This window comes from Mya arenaria, chromosome 14 (assembly GCF_026914265.1).
Source record: "Mya arenaria isolate MELC-2E11 chromosome 14, ASM2691426v1".
Classification (NCBI taxonomy): domain Eukaryota; kingdom Metazoa; phylum Mollusca; class Bivalvia; order Myida; family Myidae; genus Mya; species Mya arenaria.
Genome location: NC_069135.1, coordinates 58,758,738 through 58,784,084, shown reverse-complemented (window position 1 = coordinate 58,784,084; position 25,347 = coordinate 58,758,738). Strand labels below are relative to the sequence as shown.

The 25,347-nt window shown below is 36.4% G+C and overlaps 1 protein-coding gene and 1 pseudogene across 1 annotated transcript; one reads left to right on the top strand and one right to left on the bottom strand.

Annotated features, from left to right (window-relative positions):
• Positions 1 to 10,187: 10,187 nt before the first annotated feature.
• On the top strand, positions 10,188 to 16,434 carry LOC128216311 (probable E3 ubiquitin-protein ligase makorin-1; annotated as a pseudogene).
• A 1,395-nt stretch (positions 16,435 to 17,829) lies between these two features.
• LOC128216310 (tripartite motif-containing protein 5-like) lies at positions 17,830 to 23,190 on the bottom strand. Its single transcript, XM_052922873.1, has 2 exons — positions 22,209 to 23,190; positions 17,830 to 18,656 (listed from the first exon to the last, which is right to left on the bottom strand). The coding sequence occupies exons 1-2, from the start codon at positions 23,188 to 23,190 to the stop codon at positions 17,830 to 17,832; spliced, it is 1,809 nt and encodes a 602-aa protein (XP_052778833.1).
• Positions 23,191 to 25,347: the final 2,157 nt, after the last annotated feature.

Here is a 25,347-nt window from a genome sequence, read left to right as displayed (position 1 = left end):
AACTCGGTATTTCTCATAAGAACCTTTGTTTTCGACCAGTTTTCTGCAACCAAGCGTCAGATCACACACGACCTTACTATCATTGAAGTCAAATATACTTATTTTATTTGCATGTAGAATATAAGTTTTTATTTATACTTATATATAGCTATATCCTACCTATATAAATATTTTGACACCAATATGCTATAATTTTAAACTGTACTATTATTGTATATAATATTATTTATGTTCTACGTCTATCAATGTTTGGATATATTATGAATATGTCCAGCCATGGGGAAAATTAAGATATTGAGTTGAATTGAGAGTAAGTGTGCATCTTTAAATAGTTACTATAAGCTCATTTTGTTAAGGGTTGTTATAGCTTACATACAAACACACGCACAAAACGTACAATAAAGTCACGTACGCAAGCACGCGTAAAAACGCACCCCACACACCATCCCACACTCAAGCACGCGTGCACACGCATGCATATATGCGCACGCGCTCGCGCTCTCGCACACACACACACGCGCGCACGCGCACACACATACACACACACACACATACACAAACGATCATACGCACGCCCATACACACGCACACACACGCACACACACACGCACACACACGCTCTCACGCACATGTACGCTCTCACACGCAGGCATGTATGCACACACGCTCGCGTGCACACACACGCAAACACACACACACACGCACGCACGCACGCACGCGCGCACACACACACACATACGCATGCACGCACGCACGCACGCGTGCACAGCCATTGTACGCACGGGAGGGACATTGAATGCCGGATAAGGTAGCTATGTTGGCTTCTGTATCATGGGCATTGAATGCATCGCAGAAAGTTTCTCATGAAGTTGCTTGTACGCACGAGAAGCTTTGATTGCGTGGTAAATCGAAAACGAAATAACTCGTTATGGATTAAAACAAACAATGCATCGATTAACAAAATTAAACATTTTACTGCACTAAAAACATTAACTTTAAGATCATCATTTGAGCCATTTGGAACATATATTTTATCATAGTGTGTGTGTGTGTATGTGTGTGCGTGTGTGTGTGTGTGTGTTCGTGTGTATGGGCGTGCGTGCATCTACGAGTATGTGGGCGTATACGTTCGTTCGTGTGAGTGCATTTTTGTGAATTATAACAACCCTTAATAAGATGTGATAAAAGAAACAATTCAATGTGATCATTGACAATCAGTACAAACACTCGTATTAAACGCAAATAAGATTTACCACAACTAATACTATTGTTTTCATATGCTTTTAAGAATAAATACATATCGAAAACAATGGTTCTTATGAAGAATACCGAGTTTAATTTGAAAGAAATATGAGACCATTATAAATCCTTTAGCATTCACCAAAAAATATGAATCATTTTTGCGCTTTCTACTATTAAATAAACTGTTACAATCTTGTAATCAGTGAAAAATATTTTGTATGAGTTTATTATTTAGTAAGAAGTAAGGGTTTATCAGTCAAAATAAATGTTTGTTCGTGCGTATACATGTGGAATATTGATTTTGAATAAGAGTTTCACTTTAAAACTTTAGTGTGTTTTAAATTAACGCAGATGTAACATTCAATTTTGTTCCCGTTATATATTGACCACATGAGTCATTTTCTTTCTGTTCAAAGAATGACATTTTTTAACGTCAAGAACTGACCATCCCCCACCCCTCCCCAAACTGTTGCGTAACAAATGACCCTCGTTGAAAATGTTCAGAGTTATATTCACTATCAAACTTAGTCAATAATATGGTTACCCCTATTAGTGGAATTTATTAATTGTATATGTTTTTATTCAACAATAACCGATTGACAACATCAAACTTAGATTCAAAACACTGAACTCTTTAGTCGCGTATTTTATAGATCTGTATACTATTACATTTTTCTCCGATAGTGACATACAGAAGAAAACTTGGATGATTTTAAGGGGGGGGGGGCTGCACCCCCTCTACTGCCGGGATCCGTTTGTGCTTATTACAATGCAGATTTCTGTCGATTATCATTGTTTGGTTTGTTAGTTACATTTTGTGTGTGAAATGAGTCTCACGCACTGGATTTACTATGCTTTTGCTTTGTTTAGAGCCTTATAACTGAAGATAAAACTGCAGATCTCTACTGATACTTATTAAAGTAATTGGTAACTAATAAAGTAGTAAAACCGTTTATTGTTGCGTTATTACTGTAGATGTATATATAAAAAAACAAAGCACTAATCAGCATAGTCACAGCTCATAGATAGTGACTGGAACGATTATTGATGTGTATTATCAAAATATTATAATTCGGCAAATGAGATTGCTTAATAATTAAGAACGCCTCTCATTAAAATAGCCGCCAGATTTAAGTCATTGATTTATAAAGCTGAAAAAGAAACAGGTATAGGGGTTAGATTATTTGATACTGCGCAAAAACGAACTCGGTGAGGTACCCTTTTCTTGATATCAGGCGATTTGTAATAAAACATTAAATACATGTATTTAAAAAAATCAAAAATTAAACGAGCAGTTTTTTCAAGAATTAAATAAAGGCGCACTTTTTTCAGCGAAACACGACGCCGTTTTTCCCGCGAAAAATGACGTTAAAGACGAATTTTAAATAAATAACGTAAAACAAGAGAATGAAAAATATATGTGCGTGAACGTTTCCACAAGACGCACTTGATGTTGAAATTTCATAGCGGTAAACGAAGAATTGATGAAAATATCGGTTCTTGTAGCTGGAACGCCAAAATATTACAGACGTCTCAAAATTGACCTCAGTGGCATATTTTAAAGACTCGTAGATTCGAAACTGTTCCGATTATTGAAAAAGTAAAAAACAGTCCCTTACTGGGCATATGCTCTTCTATTCGTATAACAATTTTCAGACAGTACCTCGAAAAAAAATCATAGTCGCGTTCCACCTTAAACAATTCTTTAACATAAAAAAAATGTGTGTGAATTCAGTAATTTCTAGTATCATATTTGATAATACAGTGACAACCACACTGGGAATCACATAAAGTGTATTTGTTTTTTAATGAACATATAATCAACTAATATCATTATTGCGCGAGACTTCTTTATTTCGTTTAAAGGTTTTACTGCTTTGAGTGTATACATATATACTTTCGTTTTAAAGAAACCACACCCACAACCCGAGTAACTAAAGTAGTACACGAGCGCGGGTTCAATCACTCTCTGAAAAGTTTAATTTACAAATAACAATGCTGACTGGACAGATGGGAAGCACAAAGCAATGTATTCTATTAGCAAGACGTGCAAACTATCTAGGTTGTCTTGCAAAATAAGCATGTTTGTAACGTGTTTGTAATTTGTACTTCCTGATAGTTAAATTGTTTTTGATAAGCCCTCGTTGTTGACAAAAATGCATGTCCATTAAAAATATAATGAACATTTTCCTTGAACATACTGTAGTAATCTTGAGTAACAATATTTTGATTAATATCGGTATTAGGCAGTAAAAAATACATAAGGCATTCTGACGTTTATTACAGTATGGCTAACAACAAACGCATTCGTTGTTGAGATCTCCTTGTAAATATAGCATATTTCATTTGAAAATATTAACAAAGGGAATATGATATTGTTAGTGCTTCTACGTGCACATGAATCCAAATTGACCAAATACTGAGCCAAACCCCGTCGGCGGCGGCAATGACGCAATGCCGACGGCAGTTTGTATTACGAGGAACACGTGAGCTTTTGGGACTTTTTTCAAAAGAGACAAAAGCGGCTTCAAAATTTGCTTCTCATGTTGGAAGATGATATTGCTAGTCTCTTGATTAATCTGATTATTTTACCGATTCTGAGGATAAATTGATAATGTGACTTCTTTTTAATTTGATAAAATACGAAGATATTTCAAAAGTTTAAAATTCCATTACCATTGTTTTTCCTCTTAATTATTTATTTAATCTAATAATGACTTATATTATTTTGCTCGTCTCAGAGCTGTTGTGATCGACTGTTTTTTTTTAGTTCAGCTTGCCAACTCGTCTATTATATGTATTGTTTATAATGTATGTAGTCCTTTGATGTTCCTTTATAGGGTTAATACAACTTTCGGAGGGCGTTACCATCTGCAAAGGCCCGCAAAATGGTTTACAGCCCGAGTGCGAACTAATGTTATTGAAAAAGTTTTACATTAAGCTCGATAAGGGCCGCAACATAACAGATCAGCTGCATTTTTGTTGTGACGCCATTTCTTTTAGTGTTCAGTCGATTGTTTGTTTAGAAATTTACTGGATTACTTTGATTATTTACACACAACGCCAGTAAGGAACCACACGAGGCAAATAGTCGAAGATTAACCTTTTTATAACTGTAACAATTTTAGTAAACAGGCATGGCAAAATACTAAACAGGGGAAGCAACTAGTGTTTTCTTCATATAATGCTCAACGGTATAAGGGAGATAATTATGTATTGGCGCAATACCTACTTAATTACCGATATTTTTTTTTGCTTTAACATTAATAGAAAGAAAATATGTAAGTAAAAGTGGTTTATTTAATTTCATTAATATTTGTACACAGCTTTATATGCTGAAATATATATGTTTTTTGTGCAAAACTTTGCATCGTTGACCCACTTTCGGTTAGAAACCAGGTCGCTCAGCGTCCATTGTTATAATGCGGGCCCTGATACCGCTTATGTAAAACAAAAAAAACGGTCATAAACGGCACGTGAATTTACCGAATAATGCACGTTTGCTACCGATAATGCCCGGAATTTTACGTTTTAACACACCACGGACCGAAAAAAAACAACATTTTATGCAATAATGTTAAATAATGCATACACTGTTAACAGCAATCAGCTCGATCTAGTCCTACATTACGTTGCTTTAAGTTAAAAGTCACGGCAATGTATAAAATAGGTTATTGGATTTTAACAAAGAGTTAATCAACCATCAACATGATTCTTTAAGTATATGTCTTCAAAACATAAAAGTATAAGTTAAAACAAAATGTATTATACATAAAAAACAGAAAACAAAATGTTATGGAGGGCATGCATCAATACATTTTAACAATGAAGAGTTATTGGTATATACTTATGTATATGTACATAATGATAATCAATATTAAATATATGAAGCATATATAATGCATCAAAACATATTATGAAAATAAGAGTTATAATTTTATTAATATAATATTATACATAATTCGTTCAACTATATATTTCGAATAATTACCATCATAAAATACATAAAACATATCAATCTGGGAAACAACGCAAAACAACAAAAACAGTTTTGGTAAACAAAGGAACGTTTTCTACGTCATCAATTTTATAATAACCGTTTTCATTTCTTTTAAGGGTTAAAGTTGTACTCTCAAATATTTACCATGTTGACAACTTCTTTATTTTTTGTCTTTGACTGAGCCAGTTTTAGCGTTAGTGTCTGGAAGAAGGTGTTTTAAGATCAGATCGCAGTTTTTCATATTAATGTTCGAAAATTGATGTCTTATGCATGAAAGTGTTATTAACGCTTTAAGAAACAAATGTGTTTTTTGGCAGTTTTCGAAACAAATCATATGTGATATTGCGAGTTATCTTATATGAATTGAAGGTAATAAGACAAAAATCAGCTATCAGATTCTGAAGCATTAAATAAAATCTATCAGTCTGTGAGAGTGCAGCTTTAAAATATTAAAGAAACAAGAGCTAATATTCTAAAGAGAAATAAAAAAGGAAATTAAAACATGTTCACTTACGTTTATGATCATGATGAAGTACATTATTGATTATTTAAAATACATCAATAAAAAAACACCTCCATGCAAGATGTAACGATCTTATCACTACAATACCTACAAAAATGCAAATAATTTGTTTCCAATAATATTAAAACATGGCATTAGTCTTCAATTTCGTAACAAAACTGAACCTATCTCTATTCGGGACTTGGTTTAGCAATGCTTCTTGTGTTTTTATGTTTATCAGGTCAATTAGCTATTTTTATACAGATTGAATTGTGAAGTCGCATGTTTTGAGCTTGCTATATCAATGTTTTTTTCAACACTTCAGAAATTGTGTATGTAAGTGCGCTCTTAAAAAGGAATAACTTTATTTGGCGCTGTCCTCCGCGTCTTCAATAGTTTTTGAGTGACTTGTAAAAGACTCTTGAGGCTTGGTATGCAAATTTATCACCGTGACCTTTGATGTTTCCAATCCATCGACTTTTAATTGTTCACTAAAACTAAAACTTTAAAGATTATATATGTTAATAGTACCATGTATGTTGATGAAATATGGGTTTGTCCTTTTCTCCCCTGAATATTTGCAACTGCTGATGAACTGCGAATAGTATACATTTGAGATAAGTAATTAGAATCCTATTGTAATAGAAGTCTTTCACATATTCAAACTTTATTTTGGCAAATAAATGATGACAAACTTTATGTATTAAGTCATATGTTCCAGTTCACAATTTCCTTGGCATTTCTATTTTAAAATCGAGATTATCTAAAAATTCCTCCTTTCCGTATTCATTGTTAGCTCCTATCCATATGTTTTGTTACATTCGTAATAACAAAAAAAGCATCAAGAACCATTGTCTTAAGCTACTGTCTTTATGGTGTGTTACATTTCTGATATAAGATCATGATGTTCTCCGTGAACTATTCGTTCCAACATCACAGACACAAGATGCATACGAAATAGTAACCATGTGTTTAGCAACAAAACATATGCTTTTTTATTTAGCTTTTAGCACCTTCACACAGTCGTTCAGTTCTGGTTTTGGAGGGAATGTGTAGCAGGTAATATATAAACACTTCTTCAGTGAGCAGTAAGCCACACTGTATGACTTCTCTATCCCCTCTCCCGTACCCAGCAGTTGGGTTATCTTGCCTGTGGACGTGTCAAGTAGCATGATGTTGTAACTGTCCCGCCCACACACGAACAGCTGGTTGTCACCCACGGGTGTTAGGCAATGTGGTGCAGTAAGAGCAGCGTCCTTGAAGGACTTACGGACCTGTAGAGAAGTGCAGGATATATAAACAAAGGTTTTCCACTGCTGTCTTTGTCCACACTCTTCTTCACCTTTCCCTTCATGTCCATCAACACAACCTTACCTGGGTTGTTAAAGGACACTATCAAGTTGGCATTACAGAAATCTATTCCTCGACACAGTCCACCTACTTTAACAATATCCTGTAGTGAGACTTTACCCTCAGTGGACGTAAACTGTATCTTCCCCACCTCAGGCAGAGTGACGGCTGCCCTGTCCCCGCGCAGTAGACACAGGTCCCACGGCTGACCTGGCAGTTTCACCTGCGACACCACTGTGTTGGTTTCAGTGTCCAATAGCCTCACTGTTCCATTGTTGCAATCAACAAGTATCAACCTGTCCCCGGGCAAAAGGGCCACACTTTTTAGGCAGCAGGTCAAGATATCTCTTGTTGTCCTCACTGAGATATCTGGCTGTCTGCTGAACTTGGCCTGGCTTAGATTTGTGCTGCCATGCAAGGGGACTGAAAACAAGCAGCACAAGAACAATCAAGCAGTCTAGTTTGAGTCAACCATGATACCATGATACCATGACTAATAACACAGCAATAATAATAATAATAATAATAATAATAATAATAATAATAATAATAATAATAATAATATTAATAAAACTTACAATAATTATAATAATAATAATATTATTATTTTTTATTATTCATTTATAAACGAAAAGGTGAGAGTGAGACTAAATGAATTTTGTTTAAACAAGAAATAGTTAAATTTAAAAAAATATATATTACTCTGTTGTATGTAAGAATAAAATATACTTGAGCAATTAACAAGATATGTTACATAGAATTAAGTAACATGCGTACTGAAGATGTCCATTAAGATAAACGAAATTTTGTGTTTACACAAAGGGGTCACAATTAATCAACAACAACAACAACAACAACAAAATGGCCAACTTCCTATTTTGCTTTAAAAAAACATCATCTCCTTTAAAACTACCAGTCCCAATTCAATTAAACTTAACAGAGATCTTCCTTGGGTGACTCTCTACAAAATACAGCAAGGGGTCATGATTGATCAACAACAACAACATGTCAAAAATGTTAAAATCTGATAGTTATGTAAAGTTTACTTTTGAAGCAAGGGCAGAAAGTCTTGCTATATGGTCTCCCTTTTTGTTGGAGATTCCACTATTTTCTATTTTTAGTAACAAGGGAAGAGATTTTAAATTTTATTTAGTCTTCAACATAGTCACTTCTAAGGTAATTATTGTTATTTTTTATGTCCATCGATTCAAATAATAATTATTCACTTTATTCTTTAGAAGAAATTTTATTTTTACTTAATGATGAATTTAATAATCAGAATTTTCCGTTGAACTTCATGTAGATTATTGTTAACTTATTATAAGCTACAATCTTATCTTCTGTGTGGATAGTGAATACGCCTTAATGTATTTAAAGAAAAACAATGATTTTGAAGATGTGAAGGAAGGTAATGTTGACATAGATAGAGAAGCAATGATATTAGTGGAAGGTGCTGAATGTGTTCTGATATTTGATTTTGAGAGGTTAAGGCAGTTTATTGATTTTATTGGATGCTGCACTTTTTGTTGTTTGTGTATCTATACTAAAACATTTTTCAGTGTGCAAGCAATTATACATAGTTGTGTCAGTGTGCAGGCAAATGGACGAAGTCCTGTGTATGTGCTGGCATTTGAACAAAGTCCTGTCAGTGTGCAGGCAACTGAAAAAAGTCATGTCAGTGTGCAGGTATCTCTACCAAGTGCTGAGAGTGTGCAGTCAATTATCAAGTTATGTCAGTGTGCAGGCAAATGAACCAAGTCCTGTCAGCGTGTAGGTATGAAATCAAATTATGTCAGTGTGCAGTCAATCATCAAGTCCTGTCAGTGGATCCTATGGAAACGAGGTTTTGGACTCAGATCATGTTGTTGAATGTAACAAGTGCAACACTTGGTTCCACAATACATGTCAAAATCTATACACAAACTGGTACACACAACTGTAATTTGTATGGACATGTACACACTGTGAATGTCTTAACCTTTCAAATTTCTAGCATGTATCGACAAATAATAGCTTCAACTTCCTTGTTGATGACAAGGTTCCCATACAAAATTCCTTGCCCACTTCTCTACAACAAAATAATACATCCATACCAAAACAGCCCAGATTTGTATCAAAACTAAAAATCCTAGATGCATAAATTGTCAGTCATTTGTTAACAAAAAACTTGAAATCCAGAATGGTATATAAAATGAAAATCCTGACATAGTTCCAGGCACCGAGTCATGGCTAAAAAAGACCATTTTACCAGCTAGTTTTTCCTCCGTCCTTAGATTACACTGATTTACTATAGATTAAAAGGCAAAGGTGGGAGTGTGTTTCTTCCTGTACAGAACAACTTGGTAGTCTCTGAGAAGCCCAAATTACAAACAGATTGCAAAATTGTGTGGGTTAACCCTGAAATAAAGGGTTGTAAACCCATGTATATATTATCCGTCTATAGGCCACATGAGTCTGACCTTCACAGCCGTTTTGAACTTGAAAAATCACTGGACCTTGTCAGCAAATTAAAGGGTACAAAACTTATTCTTAACTTCCAAAAGCTTACCTGAATTCAGAACATACGCCGCATTTAAAACCAGGTTTCAGTCCCTCAACTGTCTATTACAAATTCTTTGACATAATAAATGATCAAAACATGACGCAGATGGTCAGTTAAAACAATAGAAATGATAACATCCTGGATATTTTTCTAACAACCAACCTTACATTTGTAGACAAAGTAAACATCATACCTAGAGTTAGTGACCATGCCGTCATTTAAGCCATTGTTAATGCCAGTCCAAACATACTCAAACAAAAGTCAAGAATTGTACCCCTATATCGAAAAGCAAACTGGGATTATTACGAACAATTCATGAACACTACACAGTCTGATATCCTACAATGTTCCGACCGTCTATCAGTTGAGGAGATCTGGCTTAGATTCATAGATGCTATCGGAAGAGGTTTTACTAAAATTATACATATCAAGAAAATTAGTTGCAAAAGAGCACGGTCTTGGACTACACAATAGATTAAGAAACTAATTCATAAAAGAAATACACTCTATACAAAAAAGAATGCATGGTCTCTTGAATTTCAAGTGTTATAATGCATGCTTTCCTGAATTGTAAGTGAAAAAATGCATGATATCTTAACTTCGAGTGTCACAATGCATGATACTCATGTATTTTAAGTGCATTAATGCAAGATTTCTTGAACTTTAAGTTAAAGAATGCATGATGTTTTGAATTTCAAATGTACAAACGTATGTTTCTCTTGAATTTCAAGTGTAAAAATGCATGATACTCTTGAACTTCAAGTGTAAAAAATGCATGATATCTTGAAATTCAAGTGTAAAAATGCATGATACTATTTAATTTCAAGTGTTAAATGCATGATACTCTTGAATTTCAAGTGTAAAAGTGCATGATACTCTTGAACTTCAAGTGTAAAAATGCATGATACTCTTGAATTTCAAGTATAAAATGCATGATTTCATGAATTTAAAGTGTTAGACATCTTGCTAAATGGCCACATAAAGTCAAAAGTTATAATTATTTTTACTAATGTTCTATTTTTCAGTTCCAAACTCCTATGCTCACGCTGCAGCAAACAATACCGAGCCCTCCCAAAGTTTTGAAGAAGTTCCGGTAGTAAGTTCAGGTCAATTGCTATGCCCGTTTTCCGCTTGTCGCGAATGCCAGTATGGTGACGAGTGTGAATATCGTCATGGCGACGTGTGTGTCCTTTGTGGGCTTGCTGTTTGTTGCCAGGAGACACTTTTCGATATACCCTTCACAATTGCAACTTAATAAATCTAATAAATCAGTTTTAAAAGCATGTTTTTAGATCTGCAACTCGAAGTAAAGAAAGATATATTGAGTATCAATCTTTATGATAAACGTGATGATTTTCATTTTAAAATAATTAATAACCCTTCTTTAGATGGTGATGTTCCTAGTTCATCATCATATGTTGTTTTTATTGCACAGTTGATAAGAATTGCTAGAATGTACAGATGTAAAATAATTCAGCTCTCGCAGAAAACTTATGACGCAATAACTTCTACAACAGGGTTTCAGATATTATAAATTAAGGAAAACTTTCTCAAAATTTGTAAATGGTCATTATAATCTCATATCAAAGTACAATAGTAGTCTTAATTTGCTGATTGTTGACAGTATTGCTCATCCCGAATTTTAAGGTGATGTTTTAAAGAAAATTCGCAAAATTAAAATGTTTTCAGCAGGTAGTTCGGCAGATAGATTTAATGAATTACTTGGATTTTATTTAAACCGTGTATATAAAGGCAATCTTTTGAAGAGCACTTGCCTTCTAGTTTTTGAAGATGAATACGTGAAACAAAATATATAGTTGAATATAGCATCCTTTCATAACTAAACTTTCAGTCCTTTGATTTTTATAAAGATTTTGCTAATTCATGTTATCTTAAAAACCAATTTTGGCGAACACGTGTTTGGCTGACTCCGAGTGTTTTGGCATGTGACTTCGTTTTCTTCGAATATTTTACATTTTCAAATCATTTGGGAGGAAAGATTAGCAAATACAATTATTTTTAATAATGATGCTTTTTATAATGAAACTTTATGATCACACAGTTTTAAACCTTTTATATTTATAAGGCAGACTGTGTGGGATATTTATAGTTTCTAACGATGACTGCATCGTATCATTGAAAAGTTTTTGCATTAGGTGCTCTGAATTGTTTCCCTCCGTCTGCAGATAGAGTTGGGATCTCTAATTATAGAAGTACTTGGGGTTTACCTATATATACGTTTATTATTATTTGTTTTATTGATAAGTTTCCTCAAGTTAATGCATACTTTGATAAGATTTACCTTTTGAGTTTCATCTTTATTAAGGATTGTTATGATAAGAGTGATGTTTGTGCACATAGACTGGTTTAAACACCCAGTAAATTTACATTTTACTGACAGGTTCCAAGACGGTACCTAAAAATTCTTGATAAACATACCTATTTTTATATATACTCGTATATAGTATGTATGCACTGTGCTGTTTGTGAAGTTTTGTGCTGTTCTTCTATGTTTCTTGTTTGTGGTTTGGTGTTTTATGTCTTTGGCGTTTGCCCAGTGCCACTAAACCGGGTTTATGTTTATACTTTTTGCTACTGAGCTTGTTTCTGTAGTTTTTTGCATAAATATAGGAGCATAGACAAGTACTTGTTTTGGAATTTGCTCGTCTTCAAATAAAGAAAACTAGTTAACATTTCAAAGCATGTTTTTTCTTAAATTGTTAACTTTTTTAATATCTTTTCTTTATTTCGATTTAATTATCGAAATTTGATTAGATGGTTTAACTGATTATTTCCAATGATTTTTAGTCCGATTTTCGACCTCATTATAAAAAAATGAACGGATGGTTTGACCATTGTTTTGCAATGATTGATTATGACGTTTGACCGATTTCCTAACTCTAACTTCAAAGCTTTAATTTTTCTCTTTTGCCAGGAATGCTAACAGCAGCTTGAGCGAGACATGGAGCTATCATTCGCAATTGCGCGCAGTAAGGACAAGCAGTGTGGGTTATGTATGGGCACAGTGTTGGGAAAACAGCCAACGGCGAGCAGAGATTTGGTATTCTCTTCGATTGCTCCCAATGCTTCTGTCTCGCATGTATTTGAAAATGGAGGGCATCAAAACAGTTTGATAGTAAGACAGGTAAGAATAATTATCAAAGCTAGAAGTCGTATGTTTTTTTTAATATAATGCTAAATTTGCATAACGATGTAAAGAGAAATATTACTGCATGACCAAAACAAAATGTATTTTAATACCGTAGTTATCCAGGGTTGACTATAAACCTGTCTTCAAATTATTCCCCTTGTAAGATATGCTTTCATTTGAGGGTCACATTTCATATCGTTTGATGTAGACTTCAAATTAGCCTGGGGTTTATGTCACATGGTAAGGTTTTGCATATAAGAATATTTAAGTCAATATCTCGGCAAAATCATCATATAATGTAATGAAACTTTAGAGACATATTCCCATTTCTTTCATGCTTTACGATGAAATATGGGGTTTTAACAGTGAAATAACAACAGTGAAAATATCAATTTGATATTTTCACTGCAAAATAAGGAGTGAAAATATCAATTTTCAGAACTACTTTTAAAATCCTTTGTTATTACATGTACTTGCCTTGGTCAAAACAGAACACTGGACTTCAGTAAATTATGTCAAAAAATGTTAAAAAATAAAGACATATTTTATAAATTTAAATAAATATATAATTGGAAACTAACAACTTACCGTTTATTACCGGTTATCCCGTTTATCAAACATTTTACTGATCTTTGAAGCTGAATGTTCGAACATTTGCTTTCATTCCAAACAAATTACAGACAAAAACAACTGTTCGAACATAAATAAAATTTTATAGCATCGTTCAAATGTATTTTGAACTGTTAACCGTTGTAGTACGTAAAATGAGCTTCCTGGAGAATTCACACAACAATTTACAGATAGATCCGATATTTTTTACCCCACCCACATCTCAAAATGTGTCAACAAACTAGTGTGGCATTTACTCTTCTGGAAAACAAACATTTTAAAGCGAAACAGACTGGTCTGTAAGATGACTGAATATTAACTTACTATAATAACACGCGTATATGCAGTCTTAAACTAAGAAGAATGGTTAAAATCCAATGAGTATCCACATTTGTTTTGCTAACACATTTGACCTTCCAAATTTTCATTCCATAAATAGCGGCGTAGTAATTTGGTTAAAATAAAGTGTTTTCATTATTTTTTGGAACATTTGTGCACTAATAATACTTCATTTTTTACTGTTCATAAAGCTTTGCAATAAAAAAACGAGCCAATATTAAGCTATAAGAATGAATAGCAGAGAACTATTTCTCAGCAAACCGAAAGTAGAAAAGTTGACAGCTATAGTTATACATGAGGGGCGCCCCACGGGTAGCGGCATAAAACCCACCCTTTTCAAAAAAGGGGGTAATTCAGAAATAAATAAAAAAAAAACAAATAAAACTCCGAAAATAAGCATAAAAGAAACAGAAAATTTGTTTATTTCAGTGTAAGATCGTATTTAATTTCACTCGTGTTCATAAAAAAACTACATTTTCACTCGTGGCTTCGCCACTCGTGAAAATATGTTTTTCTATGACACTCGTGAAATAAAATACGATCTTACACTGAAATAAACAAATATCCTCTATCTATTCAATCTTCTAAACTCATCTTTTCAGATAACAATGTTGCATGTAATGTAAGTAAGACCCCTTTATTATTCAACTTAAAAGGTTTCGTTATTAGCGTAAATAAAGTTGACCACACAATGCATCTGTGATAAGTTTTGATATAAGACCCTTTTTGACTGGACATGATTTTTTTTAAATTTTAAAAAAGGGCTAATATACTATATCTTTTGCATTTTGAGACGCAATGTCAAGTATTTATACACGAAATGCCCTTGTTACTCACACATTATGTCCAGAACGTCGTGTTCAGTCAGATTTCGTCACACCGAGTGCGTACTGGGTTCATATGAAGGAAGATAAAATCAAACTGATCCAAGGATACAAACAGGCTCTAGGGTAAGACTTTGATTTTATAATGCCCCGACCTATCGATTTGCCCTTGTCCATCCGCGTGCATCAGTGCGTCTGTCTGTCCATAATTCCGTCTGAAAGTATGATGCAACTTTGTGTCATTCCCAACAGTCAACTCCAAACCTTTTTTCACCAAGAATCTTGAAACTTTAAGGGAATGGTGTTGAGAAAATGAAGTGGTGCACCACGGGTTTCGTTTACAGCTGCAGATAGTAAGGGGAGAAATATGCCCCTCCAAAGAAGATGGTGTTTATGCTTTTGAACATGTCAGTGGGTCAGTAAACTAATGTCTGTCCGAGTGATAACTCAACAATGCCTGCACGTACTTATTTCCCTCAAACTTGATTTTGAGGTTGGGTGTAATAAGTTGATTCAGGTCATCGGCTTAAAGGTCAAGGTCAGTATACCATTGAATGCAAAAAGCTTATCTGAGAAATAGGTCCACAAACTTGAATTAGAGGTCTTTTGTGACCAGTAGATAAAACCTTTTGATGTTGATGTCATCTGCTCAAAGGTAAATGTCACTGTGCCATTGAGAGGAATGAGCTTGTCCGAGAGATGATAAAAAAATGTCTTGACTTATCATTATTGTCGTCAAATTTGATTTGGAGGCTGAGCCTGAACAGTACATGACTGGTATTGATTTTGAGGTTATTAGTGCAAAGGTCAAGTGGGATTAAATGCGAAAAGCTTTGCGGATTGATTACTTTACAATGCGAGAGCCAATGGACATCAACATTGTCATGCAGGTTGTGCAATGTACATATTATTACCCCTATATAATTTGATATCATCAGGTCAAAAGTCAATGTCACAGTGATGTTAAATGTGAAAAGCTTGTCCAAGTAAAAACTTAAAAATGCTAGCACTGTTGAATCTCAAAGTTGACATGAAGGTTGTGGGTGTGACCAGTAGATTACACCTAAAACTTTGAGGTCATCAGGTCAAAATCAAGATCATATCGGTCTTGAATGCATAAAGCTTACCCACGTAATAGCTAGATAATGCAAAGACCTATTGTCCTGCAACTTGACATGGATGTTAGGTGTGCAATTAGATGGGCCCTATTGATTTTGGGGACATTTGGTGCAAGTTGGAGGTCATCGTGACCTTAAATGGGAAGATTACCTTAACCATGCCTGCATCGACGGTTGTCCTCAAACCGGACATGGATGTTGGACACTACCAGTAGATGACCCTTATTTGTTTTTGGGTCATTAGGTCCAAAGCTCAAGGTCATAATCAAACTAAACTTGGTACTCATGTTACCTGTAACAATACCCACATTTATAGAAATACCTAACACTCTGGCTTTAATAATTGTTCCGTTAAACCCCTTTTTAGAGAATTATAAAAACTATAAAATTGAGGTCGACAACTCCACTGTAGAAAGTTACGTTTGTTTTATTTTTGCAGGAAAAAGCCATGCAAGTACTTTGACCAGGGGCGGGGAGAGTGTCCATTCAACTAAAATGCTTCTACCTTCACATGAATCCAGACGGAACTAAAGCCGAGCCGAAAGCTCGTCGGCGGCGGCAAAGACGCAATGCCGTCGTCAGTTTGGATTACCAGGAGCGCATGACCTTTAGGGTCTTCTTTCAAGAGAGACAAGAGCGGCTTCAAAATTTGCTGCTAATGTTGAAAGATGGTATCGCTAGTCTCTTGATTAACCTGAACTTTTTTTCCGATTCTGAGAAAGAAAGTGATGATGAAGATGTCTTCTTATTATTTTGATAAAATATGAAGATATTCCAAAAGTTTCAAATTTTTAAAACATTTGTTTTTCTCTATTATATATTATTTGAATGATAATTTATATGTTTTGCTCGTCTCAGAGCTATTGTGATCAACATATTTTTGTTCAGTTTATAATCTGTCTATTATAAATGTATTGTTGATAATACATGAAGTCATTTGATTTTCTTTGTTAAATATAGCATAAATAGTTAATGGCAGTCTGCATCGTCTAGTCATTTATTACGTATTATGAAAATAAGAAGTATAATAATTATCAACAGATACCTAATATCTTCAGCTGTATATTTTGAATATATAATTACATATTAAAGACACGAAACATACAAATGTGGAAACAACACGAGGAAACATAAAAAATATTGGGTTAACTAACAAACGTATTTTTTACATCGATAGTTTATGAAAGTCACCAATTTTATAACAGCTTTTTGTTTCATTTCTTGTAAGTAATTAAACTGTACTCTCACATATTGACCATGTGGACAAATTATATATATTTTTGTAATATAAGTCTGCCGACAAAAGGTCAAATTGCAGTTTTTCATATTTATGTTCAAAAATTGACAGTTTTTGTCTGAAAGCGTTACCAATGCTTTACGAAAAGTATGCTTTCGGCAGTTATCGAATCAATTGAAATATGTTCTATTGCAAGTTATCGTATATGACTGAATTGAAGGTATTGAAACCAAAATCAGCTGTCAGACTCTGAAACAATATATAAAACAAAAGTCAAACTAGCAATCTTTGAGAGTGCAGCTTTAAGCTATGAAAGAAACCAGTGCATTTTTTAAAGGAAAACTTAAACCTATATGTTCATAAAAAATTATCATTATTATGATGAAGTACATAAATAATAATTTCAAATACATCAATAAATTACCGACTTCATGCAAGATACTTTAGATGACCCAATATCATTTTTGGGTCAGTAGGTAAAATATTAAGGTCACCGTGACCTTTGATGTTCCCAACAGTCCATCCGATCCAATTTTATTTGTTCACTAAAACTAAAAATTTAAACTCAACATTATTTTTTAATTAGCACAATGTATGTTGAAAAAATATAGTTATGTCAATTTCCTCTCCTGAATATTTCCAAATGCTGATGAACTGTGAATAGTATGCGTTTGTGATAAGTAATGGTCATCTCATTATAATAAAAGTATTTCACATTTTCAAACCTTTGACCTTTTTGGCAAATAAATGGTGACAAACTTTATGGATTAAGTCATATGCTCCTGTTCACATGTTCTGTTTCATTTCAAGTATGAATTCATGAGCTTCACCGAAATCCCTCCATTTCAGATTCAATGTTTTAGTTCAATGCATACGAAATAGTTTTCATGAGTTCAACGTCAACAACAAAAATGTTTATTTAGCTTTGAACACTTTCAAAAAGTTGTTCTGGGAGCAGGTAACAAACATCCACTTGTTCAGTGAGTAGTAAGCCGCACTGTATGGACTCACTATCCCCTCTTCTTTACCCAGCAGTTGGGTCATCTTGCCTGTGGACGTGTCCAGTAACACGATGTTGTTACTGCCAAACACACACACGAGCAACTGCGTGTCTCCCACGGCTGTCAGGCCACGTGGGTTAGGCAGTGCAGCGACCTTGAAGGACCTGAGGACCTTTAAAGAAGTGTTTAGCATGGTGATGGTGTAGGTGCCCCAGTCTGATACACATATGGACGGTGTGTGGCTCTCTCTGGTCACTGTCAGATACTCGGGATACCGAAACAAAGGTTTTCCACTCCTGTCCACACTCTTCTTCACCGTTCCCTTCATGTCCATCAACACAACCTTACCTGGGAAGGACACTATCAAGTTGTCATCACAGAAATCTATTCCACGACACTCTCCACCTGCTTCAACAATATCCTGTAGTGAGACTTTACCCTTAGTGGACAGAAACTGTATCTTTCTCTCCCAAGGCAGAGTGACGGCTGCCCTGTCCCCGGGCAGTAGACAGAGGCACCAAGGCCGACCTGGCAGTTTCACCTGTGACACCTCTGTGTTGGCTTCAGTGTCCAATAGCTTCACTGAACTATTGTCGTGATCTGTAAGTAGCAACCTGTCCCCTTGCAGGAGGGCCACATTGGTCAGCCAGCAGGTCTTGATATCACTTGTTGTCTTCACTGTGATGTCAGGCTGCCTGCTGAACTTGGCTCGGCTTAGGTCTGCACTGCCAAGCAAGGGGACTGAAAGCAAGCATTGCAACAAAAATCAAACAGTCTTGTTTGGCTCAGCCATAATGCTTTGACCATACTACTACTACTACTACTACTACTACTACTACTACTACTACTACTACTACTACTAATAATAATAATAATAATAATATAATAAAAATAATAATAAAGAAATAATAATAATTATAATAATAAAATAATAATAATAATAATAATAATAATAATAATAATAATAATAATAATAATAATAATAATAATTATAGTAATAATAATCATCATAATAATAAAACAATTGAAAAAATAAGAATAATAATAAAAGTAACGACAACAACAACAACAACAACAACAACAAAAACAACAACATCAATAATAATAATAGAAATAATACATGTAGTAATAATTATAAGTATATTGATTATTATCGATATTAATGTTGTTGTAATTAATATGACACATGGACTGCATTGCTTTATAAAGTATTCTACAGAATCATAAATGGAAAAATGAGAGTGAGAAAAGTTATATTTAAAATCGTTCCGAAAGATTCTCATTCAATCATTGAGAACAGCTCTGACGACCCAAAATCCATTCAGTAGATTACAACATTGACATTGCCATTCAGGAACGAAAACACACCCTAAATTTCCATAAATATTCATTAGTTTATTAAAGGACATGTTAAAACGCTTGCGATTGCGCACTATCTAAAATAAAGGTATATGCGGGATATTTGGCGCTGAATCGTTTTATTATAATAATCTAAAGAATTCTGTAAAGAAATATAAAATGTTTAGAAAACATAATACAAACACTAATTATTATATGAAAATTGAGTATATGAAGACGAATTGTTGTTTTAAGCTACATTATTCTCGAGGGAACAATTAGGTTGTAGTTTATACTTATTTTTGGACATAATTGTTCATAAAAACAAACGTTATGCTAACTTTCGTGTTTAGTTTTATAATAAGTCTACACTACAACCCAAGCAAAATAGTAACATTGCACAATAGGTTGTTATGCAACAAAATTATTAATTGTGAGAGCAATGTGCCTAATCTAACACGGAGATGGACGGGCGCAATATTGTCACTCAGTAAATTAAGAGTAAATCTGACCAGTTTTCAATGAACACATGATGAGTGACACGCATTAGTTTATGCTGCAGATCCAGCCGCTCGTGTGTTTGTTCCATGAATTGGATTGCGTAAGCGTAATCCACACACACATACAAAAAGGTTATTACAAATAAATGAATTGAATCGAATTGAACGTTTAAGTATTGCAGTTCATCGGTTTATGAAAACATTTGATTAGTGCACAGTCAGGTAAGTTAAGTTCGAAGGACCACGCGATAATCCATGCACGGTATGTGAAAATCGAAGGACAACACAACTATCCGTAATAGGTTCGATAAAATTTGACATTGTGATTATACTCGGACGGTTAGTGGAGATTGAAGGACAGCTCGATTACCCGTGCACGTTTAGTTAGGTTAGGAGACCATCACGTTTATCCGTGCACGACTTTGAAGTTTGAAGAACATCACGATAATCTAAACACGGTTAGTGAAGTCCGAAGACAATCACGTTTTTCTGTGCATGCATAGTGAAGTCTGAAGGACAGCACGATTTTCAGTGCACGGTATTATCAGTCTGGAGGCCATGACGATCATCCGTGCATGGTTAGGGAAGTTCGAAGGGCATCATGAGAATCTTTACCCGGTTAGTGAAGTCCGGAGTCCATCACAAGTATCCTTGCATGAATAGTGAAGTCTAAAGACAGCACTATTATCCGTGCACGGTTAGTGAAGTACGACGGCCATAACGATTATCTGTGCATTAATAGTAAAGTCCAGATGCCATCTCGATTATCCGTGCACGGCTAGTAAGTACAGATGACATCACGATTATCCGTGCACGGTTAGTAAGTGCAGATGCCATCGCGATTTTCCGTGCAAGGTTAGTTAGTGCAGATGCCATCACGATTATCCGTGCACGGTTAGTAAGTGCAGATGCCACCGGGATTTTCCGTGCAAGGTACGTAAGTGCAAATGCCATCATGATTTTCCGTTCAAGGTTAGTTAGTGCAGATGACATCGAGATTATCCGTGCACGGTTAGTTAGTGCAGATGTCATCACGATTATCTGTGCATGGTAAGTAAGTGCAGATGCCATCACGATAAAACGTGCACGGTTAGTAAGTGCAGATGCTATCACGATTTTCCGTGCACGGTTAGTAAGTGCAGATGCCATCACGATTTTCCGTGCAAGGTTAGTTAGTGCAGATGCCATCGCGATTATCCGTGCACGGTAAGTAAGTGCAGATGCCATCGCGATTATCCGTGCACGGTAAGTAAGTGCAGATGCCATCGCGATTTTCCGTGCAAGGTTAGTTAGTGCAGATGCCATCGCGATTATCCGTGCACGGTAAGTAAGTGCAGATGCCATCACGATTTTCCGTGCAAGGTTAGTTAGTGCAGATGCCATCGCGATTATCCGTGCACGGTAAGTAAGTGCAGATGACATCGTGGTTATCCGTGCACGGTAAGTAAGTGCAGATTATATCGCGATTATCCGTGCAAGGTTAATTAGTGCAAATTCCACCGCGATTATCCGTGCACGGTTAGTAAGTGCAGATGCCATCACGATTTTCCGTGCAAGGTTAGTTAGTGCAGATGACATCGCGATTATCCGTGCACGGTAAGTAAGTGCAGATGCCATCGCGATTATCCGTGCACGGTAAGTAAGTGCAGATGCCATCGTGGTTATCTGTGCACGGTAAGTAAGTGCAGATGCCATCGCGATTATCCGTGCACGGTAAGTAAGTGCAGATGCCATCGCGATTATCCGAGCACGGTAAGTAAGTGCAGATGCCATCGTGGTTATCTGTGCACGGTAAGTAAATGTAGATGCCATCGCGATTATCCGAGCACGGTAAGTAAGTGCAGATGCCATCGCGATTATGCGTGCACGGTAAGTAAGTGCAGATGATATCGCGATATTCCTAGCATGGTTTGTAAGTCCAGATGCTATCGCAATTATCCGTGCATAGTGAGTTCGTACAGAGACCGTCACGGTTATCCGTGCATGCGTAAAATGGAAAATAAGGGGTTTAAAATATTTAAAGGTAGGAATTCAAAAAGTAATATTCCTTGTCAAAAAAATTTCCATTAACATTAACAGCTTTTTTTTATAATTCTAGAAAACCTATATGACCACTAAATGTCTACGCAACTGAGATTGGTCATCGTTATCTGCAGTTGAAATATATAATATTCAACTTTTTTATGCAACCATGAATGTGATTTGAATAGTGCATAACTTATTTTTTTATGTTTAATAAAGCCGCTAAAAGGAGAATAACACACACACGCTGTAGAGAAATAACAAATATTTACCTAATCGTTCTTTACCAGTGGGAAGAGCACAGTCTGTCGTTCAGATGTGTAATAATTCATATCTAGGACTCTAAAACGTGCGCTATTCACCAATTTATCGTTTCATAGTGAGTTTGCATTTCCTAAGGAAATAATGTTTACACCAGTGGTTGTATAAATACCTTTCAGGGGTGTCGAGTGTGCCTGTGTTGCTTGTTGTTGTTGCTGCTGCTTTAGTTCCTGTTGCCGGTTCTGCTGCTCACTAGTTGAAGCTGAATCCGTCTTTTCCACTCTCCCTATCGCTGTGATGGAGGCCAACAACTGTTCAGTAGATGGATCCCTGCGAAATTGGTACCGGGAAACTCTGGTCTTGTTGCAGACGTCATTCAGTGTTGTCTGTAGACTGGTCAGTTCTTTCGATGCCCTTTTTCCTGATATGTATAGCTGGATGTTGTTGGACTCTTGGGTTTGAAGGTTGGATATTAAGTTATCACAGGTAGATTTCATGTCTTGGCATTTCGACTTCTGTTCATGTAGAAGCGATATGGATTTTATTTTCTTGTCGTCAATTTCTGTTAAAAGTTCTATTTCCCTCTGATCTAGGTACTGGTTAATTTCATTTCTGAAATTGCGAAGCTCGTTGATATTGTTAAAACCGTCTTCTTTAACTGATTTCATGCTCGCCTCTATGTTCTTAAAAAGCTCGCCGATGTCTCTGATCATCTGGTTAAGTCCTGTCTTTAGACTGTTGTATTCATTGCCCTCCTTGTATCGTTTTGCCACTTGAGAAATCTTGTCAATATCACATGAGCGATGCATTTTCTCAACTACGCAATCCCCACACAGGAGTTCGTCATGGTTGGGACAGAAGTATTTTATAAACTCTTTACCATGGCGTTGGCAGTTTTCTATATAATTCTCCCCCTCACTCTCTTCGTCGTGGAATGAGGATGGCATACTGCTCTTGTCTTGAAGGGCGTGATTCTTGGTCAGCTTCATGTTTCTGTGTACTCGGGCACAGTTTGAGCACAGGAACTCCTTGCAGATGGGACAAAAGGCATCAGGAGGGATTATCTTTCCTTCTTCTGCGCATGGCTGGCAGTACGTGTGGTCAGAAGTCGAGGTTGTTGCATTTACAACCTTTCTGCCTGTGACGGCGTCCATCTTTTTAAATGCCTTTAATGTTTGAAGAAAAGAAATAACAACACTATGGCATCAAGCGGAAAAGTATTATTAGTTCATATATAAAACTTTAAAATAGTTTTCCAACTTTGTTTTTAGCGTATCAGTTTCGATCATATGCTGAAATGACAGATGGGGCAGGGTTCGAAAGAGATAGACTTAACACTTTGTGTTAGAGTTTAGACACTACATAAGGGCGAGGTGTTGACCATGAGGAGTGTAAGGTGCTACATAAGAGCGTGGTGTAGTACATAAGGGGTGTGAGTTACTACATGAGTAGAGTAAGGAGCTACACAAGGGCGTGGTGTACTACATGAGGGGTGTGAGGTGCTACGTTAGTGGAGTAAGGAGCTACACAAGGGCGTGCTGTACTACATGAGGGGTGTGAGGTGCTACGCGAGTGGAGTAAGGAGCTACACAAGGGCGTGGTGTACTATATGAGGGGTGTGAGATGCTACGTTAGTGGAGTAAGGAGCTACACAAGGGCGTGGTGTACTAAATGAGGTGTGTGAGGTGCTACGTTAGTGGAGTAAGGAGCTACAGAAGGGCGTGGTATACTACATGAGGGATGTGAGGTGCTACATATATGGAGTAAGCAGCTACACAAGGGCGTGGTGTACTACATGAGGGGTGTGAGGTGCTACGTTAGTGGAGTAAGGAGCTACACAAGGGCGTGCTGTACTACATGAGGGGTTTTAGGTGCTACGTGAGTGGAGTAAGAAGCAAGATAAGGGCTTGGTGTTTTACATGAGGGGTGTGAGGTGCTACATAAGGGCATAATTTATAACATTGGTGTGTTTGGTGCAACATAAGGGCAGGGTGTATTACATGATGGTGTGAGTACTTCGTGATTGGGGTAAGGAGCTACACAAGGGCGCAATGTACTACAAAAGGCGTGTGAGGTGCTACATAAGGGCCTGGTATACTACATAAGGGGTGTGAGGTGCTACATAAGGGCCTGGTATACTACATGAGGGGTGTGAGGTGCTACATAAGGGCCTGGTATACTACATGAGGGGTGTGATGAGCTAAATAAGGGCCTGGTATACTACATGAGGGGTGTGAGGTCCTACATGCGTGGAGTTAGGAGCTACATCGGGGCGTGGTGCATAAAATGAGGGATGGCAGGTGCTATGTAAGTGGAGTAAGGAGCTACATCAGGGTCTGCGGTGTTAGGTGCTACATAAGGGCGTGATGTATTACATGATGGATGTGAGGTGCTACATAAGGGCGTGATGTATAACATGAGGGGTGTGAGGTGCTACATAAGGGCGTGATGTATTACATGAGGGGTGTGAGGTGCTACATAAGGGCGTGATGTATTACATGATGGATGTGAGGTGCTACATAAGGGCGTGATGTATAACATGAGGGATGTGAGGTGCTACATAATGGCCTGGTGTACTACATGAGGGGTGTGGTGTGCAACATAAGGGCGTGGTGTATTATATGAGGGTATGAGGCACTACGTGAATACAGTTAGGGGCTACATAGGGTGTGATGTATTCCATGAGTGTGTGAAGTGCTACGTGAGTGGAGTAAGGAGATACATAAGGGCGTGGTGTATTACATAAGGGGTGTGAGGTACTACATATGGGAGTGATGTTTTCCATGAGGGGTGTGAGATGCTACTTAAGGGCGTGATATATTACATGAGAGGTGTAAGGTGATACATAAGGGCGTGATGTATTACGTGAGGGTGTGAGGTGCTACATGAGGGCGTGATGTATTACAAGAGGGGTGTGAGGAGCTACATCAGGGCGTTGTGTATAGCATAAGGGGTGTGAGGTGCTACATAATGGCGTGGTGTGCGACATGAGGGGTGTAAGGTGCAACTTAAGGGCGTGGTGTGCGACATGAGGGGTGTGAGGTGCAACATGAGGGCGGGGTGCATTACAAGAGGGGTGTGAGGTGCAATATAAGGTCGTGATGTATTACATGAGGGGTGTATGGTGCTACATAATGGCGTGGTGTTTTACATGAGGGGTGTAAGGTGCTAAATAAGGGCGTGATGTATTACATGATGGATGTGAGGTGCTACGTGAGGGCGTGGTGCACTACATGAGGGTGTAATGTGCTACATAAGGGTGTGGTGTACTACATGAGGGTGTGAGGTGTTACGTGAGGGGATTAAATTAC